Source organism: Leucopleurus acutus, assembly GCF_964270905.1.
Source record: "Leucopleurus acutus genome assembly, chromosome: 1".
Lineage (NCBI taxonomy): Eukaryota > Metazoa > Chordata > Mammalia > Artiodactyla > Delphinidae > Leucopleurus > Leucopleurus acutus.
In genome coordinates this window covers 10,510,797-10,528,151 of record NC_139142.1, presented here as the reverse complement: position 1 = coordinate 10,528,151, position 17,355 = coordinate 10,510,797, and the positions used below count along the sequence as shown (strand labels likewise).

Genomic DNA, 17,355 nt, shown 5'->3' with positions numbered 1-17,355 from the left:
TTCAAACAGAGGTGGTGCAATAAATGAAACAGCCGCTCCAAGTGAAGAAACTGTGGAGAAAGGATCGATCAAGATGGAGAAAAGACCCAAGCCCAAGAGTTCTGCAGTTGGAAATGAAGGAAGCAGAAACCGTTTATCCTCTGGTGTGAATCGCAGTGTGGTGCAGATTAGTGAGATTGATACCTGAATTCATTGGCAGCCCCAATTTAGATGAGGAAGGCATGGCATGAGGAAACCTCTGCAGCCTATAAAATTCAGTTTCTGGTTGAAGTTTTAGAGAGGAAGAAATACCCCTGGTCCCCTCTGGTTGTTGTGCAGAATGTCCTCGTGGGCACAGGGCATGTGGCTGCAGACTGTTTCCGTATCACCTTGAGTGGAATTGATTTTCCTGTTTGTTGTTTCAGATGGTAGAAATGGTGTGTCTCCATGTGATTAGTTTAATGGAGGCACTGCAAGAATGCAATTCAACAATTTTTGTCAAGGTAGGAAAATCTTATGATTTCTATAGACCATTTCTTGCTTCTAAAAACAAATGTGGATTTATTTTGAATGTACCTTCTGAAGAGGAAAATAAAACTGATTTAATTTTCACATTCAAAGTTGGGGCTGGAGGAATCGGGCTCATATAACAACTCTAGCTGGGTTCAGTATGTCACACCATGATTGCATGCAACATAAGTAATTAAAATATTACCAGAAGCATTGATCTGGAAATGACCCTAGAGTCATATAAATTGTTTGGTGGAGCCTCGCCTTGCAAGATATCCAGACAACCAAGGAAAATACTCTGTCATTGTTTGACTTGGTAGCGGATACTTTTCTCTAAGATAAATTAATTTAGTTTCTAATATTACTATTCTAAATCACTGTACAGTGTGTGAAAGTAATTCAGGTATTTGTTATCTATCCAGGGACATCAGAAACATGCTAGTGTGATAAAAAGATAAAAGAACAAAGGAGAACCTGGTTGCTCACTCACTTTCTCTTTTTATTTCCATTCTTTTTCCTTTCCTTCCTATCATTCCACCTCTCTGTTTCACTGATTCTTTGTCCTTCCTCTTCTTGTACCACTTCCTTCTTTGCCTTCCATGTCTATATTCCACTATCCCAGCCACCATCACCACCCACCTCCCCCCCGCCAACCCACAGAGTGCATCAGTTTAGAACCTTATAACTTCCTATTTCACTCCTTGGTTGACTCCCTTCAGTAAAGGACATTTGTAAAGTTAACTCACACAGTGCTGAAGAAAAGCAGCACGTTTTTAGGGAAAACTTGACTGTTACCAGAAAACTGCAAGGTTGTTGGTTAAAAAGGGATAGATATAGCTTATCTAGCTTGACAGTCAGTAGCAAAAGTCAACACTATGGGAGAAACTACATGACTGACACTTGGGTGATCATACCTGATTTTGGTTTTTACAGCTTTATTGAAGTATAATTTATACACAGTAAACTTTACGTATGTAAAATGTACAATTTGATATCTTCACATCACACATATTATACCCGTGAAGCCATCCATCACCACAGTCAAGATAATGAATATTGTCCTCCCCAGCTAAAGTTTTCTCATACACATTGGTTAGTCTCTGTTCCACCACTTCCTGTACCCCACTTCCTCATCGCCAGGCACCTGCTGATCTGCTTTCTGTCATAATAGCTTAGTTTGCATTTTCTAGAATTTCATATAAATAGATTCATACAGTAGTTATGCTTTTCTCTGCCTTCCTTCACTCAGAATAATTATATTACCATTAATCCATGTTACATGTATCAGTAGATTATTTTATTTCTGAGTAGTATCTGTTATATGGATATAACACATTTTGTTTATCCATTCATCAATTAATGGACATCTGAGCTGTTTCCAAAAGTTTGAGGCTGTTACAAATAAAGCTGTTATGAATATACATACACAAGTCTTTGTGTAGCTATAGGCTTTCAGGTGTGTTGGATAAATACCAAGGAGTGGAATTGCTAGGCTGTATGATACGTGTATAACTTTTAAAGAAATTGGCAAACTGTTTTCCAAAGTGATTGTACCCTGTTACATTCACACCAGCAGTATGCATTCCAGTGCCTACACATCTTCGTCAATACTTAATGTAGTTAATCTTTAGTTTTAGTCATTAAGAACTGTGTACTGCAAAATTGCATTTTCCTGTTGACAAATGATGCTCAACATCTTTTCATGTGCTTATTTGCTATCCATATATCTGCATGGTAAAATGTCTATTAAAATTATTTGCCCATTTTAAAAATCAAGTTGGTTTTTTTCTTATTATTGAATTTTCAGATACAAGTCCTTTATCAGATATGTCATTTGCAAAGATTTTTTTTCTGTGTTTGTCTTCTCATTGTCTTCACAGTGACTTGTGAAGAGCAGAAAGTCTTAATTTTGATGAAATACCATTTATCAAATTTTTCTTTTATGAATCATGCTTTTGATGTTGTATTTAAGAAAATCTTTGCCTAATCCAAGATCACAAAGAGTTTTCTTTGTGTTTTCTTCTAGATATTATATATGTTTTCTTCTAGGTGTTAGTTTATATCTATGATCCATTTTGAGTTAACTTTTGTGGATGTGTGTGGTATGGATTGAGGTACTTTTTATGTGTGTGGATATCCAATTATTCTAGGATTGTTTGTGAAAAATTCTATCCATTGAATTGCCTTTGCACTTTTGTCAAAAATCAATTGACCATTCATGTATGGTTCTATTAATGGATACTCAATTCATTTCTATTGATCTGTTTGTCTACCTTTGTACCGCACTGTCTAGGTTACTATAGCTTTCTAATATGCCTTGAAATCATGTAGTGTTACTCCTCTAAATTTCTACACCTATTTCAAAGTTGTTTTGGCTATTTTAGGTCCGTTGCATTCTAGATACATTTTAAAATCAACTTGTCAATTACTACGAAAAGCCTGCTGGGAATGTGGGTTGCACTGATGTATACATCACTTTAAGGAGAATTGAGATGTTAACAATATTGAGTCTTCCAATCGTTGAACAGAGTATACCACTCTATTTATTTATGTCTTTGTTAATTTTTTTCAGCAATATTTATAGTTTTCCATATACAGGACTAGAATATTTTATCAAATTTATCCCTAAGTGTATAGTAATTTTATAGTATTATAAATAGTATGGTTTTTTACATTAAAATTTTTGGTATTTTATTGTTAGTATTTAGAAATATAACTGATTTATGCCTTTATACCCTACAATCTGTTAAACTCATTTATTAGTTCTAGTAGCTTTCTTGTAGCTTTCATCAGATTTTCTCTGTAGACAATTATGTCATGTGCAAGTACAAGCAGTTTTCTTTTGAATTTTTATACTTTTAATTTCTTTTTCTTGTCTCATTGCTCTGGCTAGATCCTCTAATACAAGTTGAATAGAAGTCATGAGGGTTGGAAACCTTGTCTTGTTCCTGATCTTAGGAAGAAAGCATTCATTAAATATAAATGTTAGCTGTTGTTTTTCATAGATACCCTTTGTCAGATTGAGTAAGGGTCTCTTCTATTCCTAGTCTGCTAAGAATTTTTGTCAGGAATAGATGTAGGATTTGTCAAATGCTTTTTCTACATTTATTGAGATGGTCATTTGATTTTTCTTTTTGACTATTAACAGTGAGATTCGTGGATTGATTTTTGAATGTTAAACCAACCTTATATTCCTGGGACAAACCACTTGGTCTTGAAGTATTATTCTTTTATGTATTGCTGAATTCTATTTGCTAACACTTTAAAATAATTTTTTTGCATCAGTCTTTATGAGGGATATTGGACTATAATTTTCTTTTCTTGTAATAACTATTTTTGGTTTCGGTATCAGGGTAACGATGGCCGTATAGAGTACGTCAGGAAGTATTCCTTTCTTTTCCATTTTCAGGAAAAGTTTATATATGTTTGGTATTTTTTTTTCTCCTTAAATATTTGGTCAGATTCACCAGTGGAGCTGCTTGGGCTTGGAATTTTCTTTGCAGGAGGGTGTTACACTACAGGTTCAATTTCTTTAATAGATACAGGGCTATTTAAGTTATCTGCTTATTCTTGAGTGATCTTTGACAGTGTGTCTTTCAAAGAATTTGTCCATTTCATCAAAATAGTTGATGTTATTGGCATGAAGTTACTCATAATATTCCCTTATTATACTTTTAATATTTGTAGGATCAGTAGTTATGCTACCTCTTTCATTCCTGATAATGGTGATTTGTGATCTCACTTTTATTTTTCTGATCAATATGGTTAAAGGTTTATCAATTTTAGTGAGCTTTTGATTTAAAACAATGACAACAATAACCAGCTTTTGGTTGGTTTTCATAGATTTTTTCTGTAGTTTTTGTTTCATTGATTTCTGTTCTTTATCAGTTTCTTTCTTCTGTTGACTTCCAATTTAATTTGCTCTTCTTTTTCTTGTTTCTTAAGGTGGAAGTGGAATTCACTGATTTGAGATTTTTTTCTTTTATAACATAAGTGATTAAGATTTCCATCTAAGCACTGGTTTAGCAGCATCCTACAATTTGGTAGTTCTGTTCTCATTTACGTTCAGTTCAGAATACTTTCTATCTTCCCTTTTGCTTTCCTTTTTGACTCACTGCTTATTTAGAGGCAATAATTTAGTTTCCAAATATTTGAGGCTTTTCTAGAGATTTTCTGTTATGGATTTTTAATCCAATCCCATTATGATCAGAGAAAATATCAATACTTTGTATAATTTGACTCATTTTAAATTTATTGAGTCTTGTTTAGGATATTGTCTATCTTGGTAAATGCTGTGTGTACTAGAAAAGAATATGTCTTCTGCTGTTGTTGAATATAGTTTCCTATGTCAGTTGATTCAAGCTTGTTGATAGTATTGTTCAATTTTTTCATGTCCTTCCTTCTTTTTCTATCCACTTAGTCTATCAGTTATTGAAAAGGGGTATTGAAATATCTCCCTAATTTATCTTTTCAGGTATACCGGTTTTTGTTTCACGTATTACGAAGCTATTATTAGGTGTATAAATGTTTAGGATTGTTATATCTTCTTAATGAATTGAAATTATGAAATGGTTCTCTTTATCCTCGATAATATTCTTTGGTAATAATAAAGGCAGTCTAGCTTTCTTTTGACTAGTATTAGTATGGTATATCTTTTTCTAGCCTTTTAACCTATTTGTGTCTTTTTATTTAAAGTATATTTCTTATAGGCAGCATGTAGTTGGGTACTGGGCTTTTTTAAAAATCCAATCGGACAATCCCTTTTAATTGGGATTTTTAAACCATTTTCATTTAATGTGTTTTGTGATATCATTTGGCTTAAAATACCTTGCTATTTGTTTTCTTTATTTCCCATCTGTTCTTTGTCCTTTATTCCCTCTTTTTCTACCTTCTTTTTGACTAATTGAGTTTTTAATGATTAAATTTTGGATACAATTTCCACTTTTTGGTCTGGATTCTTAAGGTGGAAGCTGAGGTCATTAATTTGAGAACCTTTTTCTATTCAGCTGTCAGTGTTTGGTTTTCTGAATTTCCTCCTAAGTACTGCTTTGGCTGTATTCCTCTGAATTTTGATATATTCTCATTTCCATTCAGTTCAAAATACTTTCTAATTTCCCTTTTGACTTCTTCTTTGACCCGTGGGTTATTTAAATGTGTTTTTCAGTTATCTTATTAGCTGTATGTCTTAGCTGTTGTTGTTTTAGTGGTTGACCTAAGAGTTTATGGTCAACATTTTTAACTTAACACAATCTGCCTTCAAGTAATAATGTACCACTTCATGTATAGTATGAGAATGTACAACAGTATACTTCCATTTCCAGACTTTGTGCTATGATTGTCATCCATTTTACTCCTACATATGTTATAAACCAAACCATAATTTTTTTTTGCTTTAAACAATTATCTCTCAAAGCAATTTAAATTTTGTTTTATATTTTCTGTTTTTGCCATATTTACATTTTTCAGTTTTCTTCATTCCTTTCTGTAGAATTAAACTTCCATCTTCCTTCTGCCCAAAGGACTTTCTTTACAACTTCTCGTGTAGGTCTACTGAAGCTTAATTCCTTCAGCTTTCGTATGTCTGAGAAAGTCTTTACTTTGCCTTCATATTTGAAAGCTATTTTCAGTGGTTATTGAATTCTAGGTTCAAAGTTTTTTTTCCCCCTAGTATTTTGAAGATGCTATTCATCCACTGTCTTTTTGCTTCCATTGTTTCTGAGAAGAAATCTTTGTCATTCTTATTTTTTTTCCCCTGTATATGATATGTCTTTTTTCTCAGGCTGCTCTGAAGATTTTTTTCTTTACCATTGTTGCTAAGCAATTTGATGATGATATGCCTTGGTGTAGTTTTCTTCATATTTCTTGTTCTTGATTTTGTTGACTTTCTTGGATCTGTGAATTTATAGTTTTCATTATATCTGGAAAAGTATCAGCTATTGTTTCTTTAAGATTTTCTTGCATACCTCTATTTAACATACTCAGTATTTCCTCTACCTTCTTGACCATATTGAATATAGTTGTAATAACTGTTTTAATGTCCTTGTTTACCAGTTCTGTTCTCTGTGTCATTTCGGGGTCTTTTCTAGTTACTTGAGTTTTCTTCTCATTATGAATCACATTTTCCTGCTTCTTAGCATGGCTGATAATTGTTTATTGGATTCTTGACATTTTGAATTTGACTTTTTTGGGTGCTAGATATTTTTTTATTCCTACAAGCATTCTTGAGCTGTACTCTATGCCATAGTTAAATTACTTAGAAACAGTTTTATGCCTTTGAAACTTGGTGTTAAGCTTTGTTAGGTAGGATTGGAGCAGCAGTTTGTCTAGGGCTACTATTTCTTCACTGGTAAGGTAATATCCTGAGTACTCTACTTGGTGTTCTATGATTTGCAAGATTTTTCCACTATAACTAGTGGAAACACAAACTATTGCTATGTGATTACCAGGGATTTTTCCCTCTAATCTTTTTAGGTTATTTTTTCTTCAACCTTGGATAATTTTCTCACATGTGTATACTGGTCAGTATTGAGCTGAAGACTCAAGGGGAACCCTTTACAGATCTTCAGAGAGTTAGCGCTCTCTCTCTCTCTCTCTCTCTCTACAGCTCTCTCCTTTCCACTACTCTGCCTTACAAACTCTAGCTCCCTTGGCCTCCCTGGACTCCCAGCTCCATCTCCTCACCTCAGGAAGACCACCAGACTCTACCTGGGTTCCTTCTCCCTGTGCTACTGCCTGAAAACACTGTCTAGGCAGTGAGCTAGGATAACTGTAGCGGTCACCTTGTTTGTTTCCTCTCCCTCAGTGATCACTGTCCTGCATTGCTGATGCTTAATGTCTGAAAATCATTGTTTCATTACGCCTCATCTGGAATTTTAGTTTTGTTTTAGGCAGGATTGTAAATCTGGTCTTTGTTACTCCATCTTGGGTGAAAGAGAAAGTTTCATGACTAATTTTATTTTGAGGGCTGGAAAAAGCATGGAGTGAAATGAATATAGTCCAACTGAGCAGGAAGTCTTCAATTTATCCCATAACATAAACCAAGATAAGAGGAAAAGTATCCCTTTGATTTTGATGAAAAACATATTTTTTAAGTGTCCTTCAGTTTTCTGGATATTGTTTTTGGAGAAGAAAAAAAAACAACCAATTTTATTATAACATTACAGTGCCCAGAATAAATTACATCTAATTCTTACTGACAGCTTTGTAGGAGCCACTAGCAAAAGGGTACTGAAATGAACCGTTATTCAAAACAGTCAAATTAGCATTCCTGAAATAGGATGACTGCTGGATTGTATAATGCTGTCCTTCACAATGAACTTTAACCTGATGCCTTCAGTCAGGTGGTAAATCACACACCTGAAGGCCCCTTGCAGGTATATTTAGAATCTAATGGTCTTGTGTTACATCATTGGGGAAATAACAAAAGCACTTCTAAAATCAGCCTCAGTATTCCCTTGTTTGCCTCATAAAGGCCCTTAGCCCGTGGGGCAACCCTGGGAAAGGTGTCCACCCAGGGGCAGAGTACTCAGTGTTCCCTGGTCTCAACCCACCTCCCCGTCCCTCAGGATTCTTAACAAGAGGTCAGTTCAGGTATTTCCCAAACATCAAGGCCAAACATCAAGAGGCCTCACTCTGCTTTTCTAAACTTGCTTTTCATGACCCTGTGCTAAGAACCTCACCCTTCAGCATCACGTGAACCTCCACTGCTTCCTCACCTCTCTGCACACTCCCACCTCTGGGCTTTGCTCCCTCGAGTGCCCTTGTATTAGTTTGCTAGGCTGCTGAACACTGCCAATTGGGTGACTGACTGAAGTAACAGAAATGTATTGTCTCATGGTTCTGGAGGCAAGAAGTTATGAGATCAAGGTGATGGCAGAATTGATTCCTTCTGAGGCTGTGAGGGAGCATCTGTCCCAGCCTCTCCCCTGGCTCCTGGGGGTTTGCTGGCCATCTTTGGCGTTCCTTGGCTTGTAGATCTCTGCTTCACCTTCATGTGCCGCTCTCATCTGTGTCCAAATTTCCCACTTTCTATAAGAACACCAGTCATATTGGATTAGGGGTCCCCACTACTCCAGAATGACCTTATCCTAACTCGCTACATCTTCAATGACCCCATTTCCAAATAAGGTCCCATCTGAGGCTGTGTGGGCAAGGACTACAACGGCTATATGAGAGGACACAATGCAACCCATATCAACTCTATTGGAGTTGGGTCAGAAGGAGCGTGGACTGAAATGATATGATGCATTTGAGCATATTAAAGATCTGAACAGTCCTGAAAGAAACTAACATTTCCAAACTTATTAGCTCATAGCCCCCCTTCCCCATTTAAATCCCACCCAACTGGAGTTCTGTGGAATACACTTTGGGAAATGTATTCTGTCCCTGACTTCCGGATTTATGAGGCCACGAACACAAGTCAACACTTGCGTTCGGAAGGGCTGAAGTGTGGCAAGAGACCAAAGCGGACAGAGGAGAGCCGCTGCTGGGGGAGCTCGGGCGGGGCACCTGTGACCTCCTAGGAAGGGTCTCAGGGCAAATCAGAGGCAGCGGAGGGGCAGGGCTCCCCAGATGCCCAAGATTTGAGAGCCTTGCTCCCGGCTGGAGCAGGGACCCGCTGCTCGCCTGCCCGTGCACCCACACTGCTGAAACCCCGGCCGGCACTCACTCGTGCTGTGTCTCGTCTTCCAGATCACAGCCAGGCAACTTCAGGGCTTGTCTTTGTCCATCACTTAAGCATTTTAACCGCTTCCCAGTGATCTTTTCTTAACGACCACAGGCAGAGAGCTTCGCCATGCTACTTGGAGACTCAGTTCTAAAGATCCCGTGGAGGAAATTCTATTTCAAGAAAGAGAGGATTTAATTAAATAAATACACATTTAATTTCCCATGCTTGGTAGCTTTCAAGAGACAATCAGTCATTTACGGTGTGTGTTTCAGGCACTCATGGGGTGCTTATTAACCTCCAAATGCCACCAGCTCAGCAGGGTTTGGCCTCAGAGAGACGTTTGTCTGATAGCGGGGAACTCTGCATCGGAGGCCCACATCCTTTTGTGATGTTAAAGGGATTCCGTGTGCCTTGCTTTGCCAGGCAGTAAGCGGAGCTTATGTGGGAGAATGGAGAACAGTAATAATGGGCCTTCTGTGTTTCTCCATACAGCTGATACCTATGTGGTTGCCAATGATTCAGTCAAATATCAAGGTAAGTCACCCCGGGTGGACTGGAAGCTCAGTTCCCTCCAGAGAAGCTCATAACATTCACAGGGCTCCACAATGCGCCACTCATTACCTGTTCCTGGTCTCTGGGGGCTGATAATGCAGGAGACCCTGCGGGACAGGTAGGGGGCCTGTGGGCCGAGGTGACAGCAGGAGCCGCTGTCCTACTCATCATTGATTGAAGGGGGAGGGGGAGGATCCCAGAGTCTGGGCGAGGCTCCGCTACTGACTAGAACACAGGCTGAAAAGCTACTCTACCTTCAGAGGATACCCATGGGATCTGGTCCCAGACATGTCCGGTGCTATTTCCTGGCCGCTAGGACTGACTTTTTGTGATGGGAAGAATTCTATTAAGAGAGGATAACATTCAGTGAACGACAGAATTGAACTAGAAGGGACCTGCCCACTCCCCCGCCCCCCCATTCTATATAAGAGGAAACATAGGGTCGGAAGGAAGAGTAACTTGGACAGGGTCCCACAGCCGGGGCGGGGGAGACAGAACGTAGTTCTCACTGCCAGGCCCCGCCTTGAGTGACGCATTGTCACTGCAGGGCCAGACGTACTCCATGGCTGTAAATCTAGTTACTGGGGCTTAACATTAAGATGGCAAAGCTCACCACCCTCTCCATCCCAAACTGGGTCTCGTCTAAGGCACTGGGAGTATCAGGGAGGAGGGGGAGAAGATGGAAGCCTTGTTGCTGGATTTCCTCCCAGAGTTGGGGAGGGATGCTTGTGGAAGGAAGGGAGGTGACTTCAAGGGATACCAAGAGAGATACACAGCTGTCAGCAGTGCCCACAGGCTTTGAGTACTGGTTCACGGCCTAACTGCTGTTTGTGGCCACCGGTAAAAACTGCTTGGACTTTCACCCCGAGTCATTCCAAACTGCCCTCCCCCTGCTTGGCGGTCATCTGTGGCAATTTGACATTGCCCAGAGTGCTAAGTGGAGGCCAACAGAACTTCATGGGAAGCTAAGAAGAATAAGAAAAGCTTACAACCTAGCTCCTTCGTGTGTGCATGAACGTGTGCATGAACGTGAGAACAGAGAGACTATAATCATGATGAAAATGTCCTGAGCCCTTCCTATGGCCGGCTTCTGTTCTGACCCCTCTGTTAAATCACTTATCCTTACAATTACCCTGTCAGGTGAGTGTTACTGTCCCCACTTTGCCCATGAGACAATCCAAACACAGACCGAAAAACCTTGTTCCCCAAGGTGTTTACAGAGGACCGAGGATCTGAACCCAGGGAGCCTGGCAGCATAGCCCGCGACACCAGGCCCACATAGCAAACAGCTCTCGGGGGACAAGTCTAAGTGTCAGCCCCTGCACTGGTGTTGCAAAGAATGAGTCGAGATGGGAGGGGCATTATTTGGATGGATTTGGGCCAGGTGGGCTCTAAGAACATGGCACCGGCCCACGCCCTCTGCCCTGAGCCCTCCCCAAATTTGGGAGTTGGCCTTCTTCAGGCCAGACAGCTCCCGTGCCACGTGTAAGTCCCGCCTGCAGAAGAAGTCCAGGCCGGCACTCCCTGGGTTGACGGGGAACCCGAGCAGGAAAGAAACTAAACTACCGTCTTGCCCTTTCTTACAGCACTTATCTGCGGGACTCCAGCTTCGCCTCCAGGCCATTCAGAACAACGTGAACCACCACAGCCTCAGGACGCTGCCGGGTTCCACCCAGAGCAGTGCCAGCCTGGCGGCCCTGCGCAAGTGGCTGCAGTGCACCCAGTTCAAAATGGCCCAGGTGGAGATCCAGTCCTCAGAAGCAGCCTCTCAATTTTATCCTCTATGAGCGGACTCCTCGGCTCTCAGTGTCAACACTCTGGTTTAGCAATAATGGGTTTCAAAACAAAACAATTCGATCCAAGCAGGTTGGGGAACATATTGGTACTGTACATTCTCTTTCTAGTTTAGTAAAAGACGTGCAAAGGCCGGAGAGGGCCAAAATGAAGCTTTCTTGCTACACATTTCTGATGACTCCTTGGGCTATCCGATTAAGTGTTTCCTTACATTATTTTTTAAAAACCAAATCATTTTTCTTTAACTAACTTCTATTTTTTTTAAGAAAAAAAAATAGACTGGTGGGTACTCACAGAAAAGTTGTATAAGTCCCCCTGTTGCTATTTTTGATGATAGAGAATAAATAGGGTTTTTGAAACCTTTGTAGTGTTTTTTCTTAAAATCCACTCTTGGCAATGCAATAAAAAAAACCCGTCACCATAAGCCAGTGACACTTGACTGAAGCTTTTTGTCATTATCCTGGGAAAAGTGGCAGCTTGCAAGGACCATTACAAAGTGCACTTAGAAATTAGGTGGTTAAACTGTGCCAACTGTTTTCTTTGTTTTATAATATCATTTTCCAGGACTGTCCAGTAAGTTTTATTATTTTTAAAACTAGTTTTTCAACTCATTAGTCCTAGGCTGTACTTTCTTGTAAGCTTTATGACAACCACTTTAGTTTTGTGAATAATAAATTTTATTCTTTTGTTAATACTTGTATACAATTCAATTTAAAACTGTAGATTGCATACTGGACCAGACGATTCCCCACGCTGGCACAGAACACTGCACCTGGAGCTATGTTTCATAAAACGGAATTTTAATAGTGTAAGAGCACCAAGATTTATCAGCACTTATATTTAACATTTGACTGTGCATTCACAAATGATATTTCTCTTCTCTATCCCTGTAATGCACTGACTAAAAGAAGACTTAATATACATTTAAGCTGTATATTGACATGCTATTAAATGCATTTTTTATTATCTTTGTGAGCCTGGGGTTTTTTAAAATCAGTTTATAGAGCTAGAGTTTAGTTCCTGACAACCATTTCTTCTAAACTTTTAAAACTTCTAACTTCCATTAAGACTAAGTACAATTTTAAGAGGAAAAGGCTTTCTTTAAGGTCATTTGGTGAGAGAAATACACAATTTATTTGAAGTCCATTCTCTAGGAGGGACTTTGAGGGCATGAGACTTTTTTTTTTTTTAATGTTGGTTTTAAAGAAGCTTCTCTCTTCTTCTGGGAAGTCTGATATCTTAATGCTTCTCAGGGGAAAACAAGTCCTCAAATGTTAAGTATTTCACATGAGTTCTAGAAAGACAGGGTGGCAGATCTCCATTCTTTTTTTTTTTTTTTTTTTTTTTTTTTTTTTTTTTTTGTGGTACGCGGGCTTCTCACTGTCGTGGCCTCTCCCGTTGTGGAGCACAGGCTCCAGACGTGCAGGCTCAGCAGCCATGGCTCACAGGCCTAGCCACTCTGTGGCATGTGGGATCCTTCCGGACCGGGGCACGAACCCGCGTCCCCTGCATCGGCAGGCGGACTCTCAACCACTGCGCCACCAGGGAAGCCTGCAGATCTCCATTCTTATGAAAACTTGTGGGAAACCAATAGGTCCTTATAGTAAGACTATAGAAATGATTCTTCTTCATATTTTGCTAACGAACTCTTTGGAAAGGCCTTCCCCTGTTCAGAATTCTCCTCCGTCCCAGTCGTGCTTGGTTACGCTTCTGTGCACATTTGGTCTTGTATGATAAAAAGTTGCGCATGTACTTATCTCGCTTGTAAACTGTGACGGCTTTGAGGATATGTCCTCTCTCTGTATCCCCAGGGTTTGGCTCATAGTACATGTTTAATTAGTGTCTATTGAATGGAACGGATTTGATTAAGCAGCAGGTCTTTCTTGAGCTACCCAGTGGGCTCAGCAAGGGCTAAATTGTGACTTTCTCTTTTTTATGCAGGGATTCCTAGAGGGGGTTACAGACACAGGCTGGAGCAGGAGGCCCTGGCTGCTCTCCCTGGAGGTTTAACTGACTTCCCCATCTGGGCTCAGCTGTAGGCCCAGCTCTTTAGTGGTCCTGAGCCCACCCTGCCACAGGTGGCCAGGATCTTGGTGGCCCTATTCTACCAGTAGACAAGGTCCAGAGTCATCCACAGCTTCTTCTCCATCTTCTTTGCCCAGTTCCTTGAATGAACTTCTGCCTCAATTTCCCTTTGTATTTGCATCCCCCCAAGGGCTGGAGATGACCCTTTAGCTCAGCCCTCTTGACTGGGTCGCCTCTAATGCTTCCTGCTATCTGGACCTCTTTCCTTTACCCCAGTCACAACCTGGGTCCTTGGTCCCATCCAGGCAGGTCTCCCTCCTTGCCCCTCAGAACTGTGGGACCAGTTTTCCTACCAGCTTGACCAAAATACTGCCCCTGCTGGGACCCTGCCACTTCATTGGCTGATAGAGATCAGCAGGCTTCTCTGGCTTACACTCACTCCCCCCGCCCACTTCATTACCCAGTATCCTCATCTTCTTTTGTTATGTCATTGTGGTAGCCTCTCCAGCAAGTGGGGCTCAGGCACTTAGAAGAAAGAAGCCAGGAAAAGAAGGGACAGATGGAAGTTTAGCAGGATTGGTCCTTACAAGGAAGAGGAGAAGCCATTCGCCTAGGTCAGGAGTTAGACAACTGCAGCCCACTGCCTGTTTTTGTAAAAAATCTACTAGAACACAACCACACCAGCCATTTACACATTGTCTCTGGCTGTGTTTGTGCTACAACGGCAGAGTTGAAGGGTCATGAAGGAGACTGAATAGTCCTGAAAGCCTAAAACATTTACCATCTGGCCCTTTACAGAAAAAGTCTCCTGACCTCTGGCCTAGGTGAAGGCCACCGAGGAGCACTGAGTTGAACCCTTGCATGGGTATATTTTCCCCAAAGCCTCAGGGTTTTTGAAGTTGCATTACTAGTGTTTCCTCATCTGTAAAATGTGGACAGTGACACATTCTACCTCATAGGGTTGTTGAGATGACGAAATAAAGAATGCAAGGAGAGAGCTTCAAGCAATGCCGGGCACATGGTAAGCCCTCAATAAGAGTTATCGGTTACTGTTTTTATTCTCATGTTAAAGCCTAGAGAAGTAAAGCTCCTTGCCCAAGGTCTACGGCTAGTAAGAGGCAGAGCCGGAACATGACCCCAGGTTGTCTGACGCCAGGGACTGTGCTCTCAACCACGGTCCATATAGACTCCTGCTACCCCACAGTCCAGCCCCGGGTGACAGCTCTGACAGCAGCAGAGAGGGCAGAGAGACTCCAATCCAGATCTGGCCAGTTCTGATTATTGGCTTGGAGAAGAGCCAATAAATAAATAAATAAATTCAGTTTTCCTTCCCTCACGGAATCCTACGGGTTCCAGGATGTGAACAGAACATTCTGAGATTCCCAGGGGTAGAATGGGCCAAAATCTGCAAATGCGTAGATTCCATGACTGTTTTGCAGTGAGCATGCCTCTTACTAGTTGGGTGACCTTGGACACGTTATTCAATCTCTCTGGACCTCTGTTTTGCCTTATCTGTAAAATGGAGCTGTCTACGCATCTCCCTGGGGGGATGGAAAGCACAAACGAGTGGAGGACTGAGGTGGTGCTTGGGAGACTGTACCAGACTCTATGGACCTCCGAGGAAACCTGTGCCACCATATGAAGACCAAACGAGGGGACAGCTCACAGCTGCAGGCTCATCTGGCTTTTCCTTCAGCCAGTCCCTCAGAAGCAAGACCTACAAGACCCATGGGAGCTGAAACACGCTCATTAACCAAGGGTGTCCAGTCTTCATTGTATGCCATTCTTTACAAGCGTGTCATTCTGCCTGACGATGGGATATTTTCAGCAACTCTCTTCCCTAAGAGTCTCATCTGAGGCCAAGTGACTGCAGCAACTTCGTCTCCATTTCCAAGCTACAACAGGACAAATAAAGTTGGATTGGATCAGAGAAGATGGGTTATCCACCAAGACTCTTTCGTGAGCTGGGACTCAAGGGCTTCTGGCATTAATCGGACAATGCAGATCATTTAATATACCTCTTTAATAGAATTAATTTGAAACTATGTATTTTGGGCAAATTGGGTGTTTTAACAGTAATGGTCTTAAGAAGAATGAAGGGAGTGGTTGGAACTCAATGGAATGGAACCAAACTATGTTTTTATGAGTCAAACCCTCTGGGAGAGGAAGGGTTATCAGTAAGAGGCTGGCCAGTTCCTTCCACTGACAGCAGTGAGCCTCTTTTGAAGGGGGTTCAAGTGAAACCACAGAGCCACCGTTTACTGAGTATCTACTAGGTGTTAAGCACTTCACAAACATTATCTTTACTTCTCTTAGCCCTCTCTTCCCCATTAATATTCCCACTTTGCAGGTGAGGCAACTGAAGCCCAGAAGTTAAATGACTCATCCAAGGTCAAGCTGGCAGTAGTAGCATTAGGACCAGAAGGCCAACTGACTCCATCAGAGCTTCCCTCAGTAAATGTTAATTTCTCTCTCCCTTTCTTTGATTCTGGCCTCTTTTGGCTAAAATGTGCCAAGAGCATGGGATAAAGCAATCTGAGGGCTCTTTTGGAGGAAGCTCAGTCTTGTTGGTTTCTCTGTTTATTAATCATCTATAATAAATTTCCATTGAGCCACTGTCACTTCATCTGACAAAGGCATTTTCTCCTTTACTTTGGGAATTCATTTATTTGCCAAAAAATTATAGCTCACAAATTAAATCACATTTAGTTTCCCACTTAATATAATAGTTTTTTGGCAAAGAATAAAATTTTCTGAATTCATCAGATTAGGATGATGAACTCTATTAGATTAGGGGTCTGAGTTCACTCAGCCCTGCTGAGACTTGCCCCTAATTCAAATAATCATAGCTGCCCTCTGTGTGGGCTTACTGCATGCCAGGCACTTCAGATACAGCAGTCTCATTTAGTCTTCTCAACAGTGATGTGAGGCAGGTACTTCTGTTATTAACCCCATATTACAGATGAGGAAACTGAGGCATGGAGAGACAATATCTGCAGGAGTCACTCAGTAAGAGGCAGAGCAAACTTTGAATCCAGATATGTCTGCCTCCAAAGCCTTGGCTCTTTCTACTACATAATTCTGGCAGGTCAATGATGGGTAGAGTCCTTTGCTCCTCACCTGACCGCAAGGTAACCTAGAATCACATAGACCAGAAGTCAGCAGCCGGCAGCCTGCTGGTGAAACTTGGCCCACAGCATATTTTGTTTGATGAACTTGAACTTTCCATTTCCCCTTTCAGTTTGAATACTTCCGCTAGAGCATGCAGTCTACAGTTCTGTACTGTTTCCCACTACTGACCTCTGCCTCCCAAGCAGGAAGACCCCACAGCCTCTCGGCAGAAATCCTGTTGCCTCCCAGTTGGTGCTTCACCCATTCACCTGCTCCACCCGGCAGGCTTGTGAGTTTGCCACCCAGTTTAGACCGACCGTCTCATTTTACGGGCCTAAGACAGGGTGGGATTGACCCAGTGTCACTTAGCGAGCCAGTGGCCAAGCAGGACTTGGGGCCGTGCTCTCAGCCCCACAGTGGCCCACCTCTCCCTGGCATCACTCCCCCACCTCCATCTGCGTGGCCATGGGCCCCCTCCACACCCCGACCCATCAGTTCGACCTCATTTCTAGTCAGGGCTGGTCCCTCCAAGGTGAGCCCTGGCAGCAGCTCTTCCCTGCAGGGTGCCCGGGACATTGGCGGAAGGCACGGATCTGGTCGAACAAAGAGCTGGCTTTTTAATCATGCAGTCCAGACAGGCCTCCGCCCGCAGGCCGGTGGAGAGGGGAGCCTCCCGAGGCTGCCTGGCAGATGCCCTGATTTCCGCTCCTTCAGGT

The 17,355-nt window shown here is 41.5% G+C and overlaps 1 protein-coding gene across 4 annotated transcripts in view; it reads left to right on the top strand.

The window, feature by feature from the left end:
- The window catches only part of UNC79 (unc-79 homolog, NALCN channel complex subunit), a gene marked incomplete at both ends in the record, with an annotated part of 201,032 nt that extends 189,536 nt beyond the window's left edge, over positions 1-11,496 (top strand). For all 4 annotated transcript variants that reach the window (XM_082852780.1, XM_082852778.1, XM_082852777.1 and 1 more), the window contains 3 exons: positions 405-482; positions 9,650-9,691; positions 11,296-11,496. In XM_082852780.1, the coding sequence (XP_082708906.1) occupies positions 405-482; positions 9,650-9,691; positions 11,296-11,496 (321 nt within the window). The remainder of the gene's footprint in view (positions 1-404; positions 483-9,649; positions 9,692-11,295) is intronic.
- Positions 11,497-17,355: the final 5,859 nt, after the last annotated feature.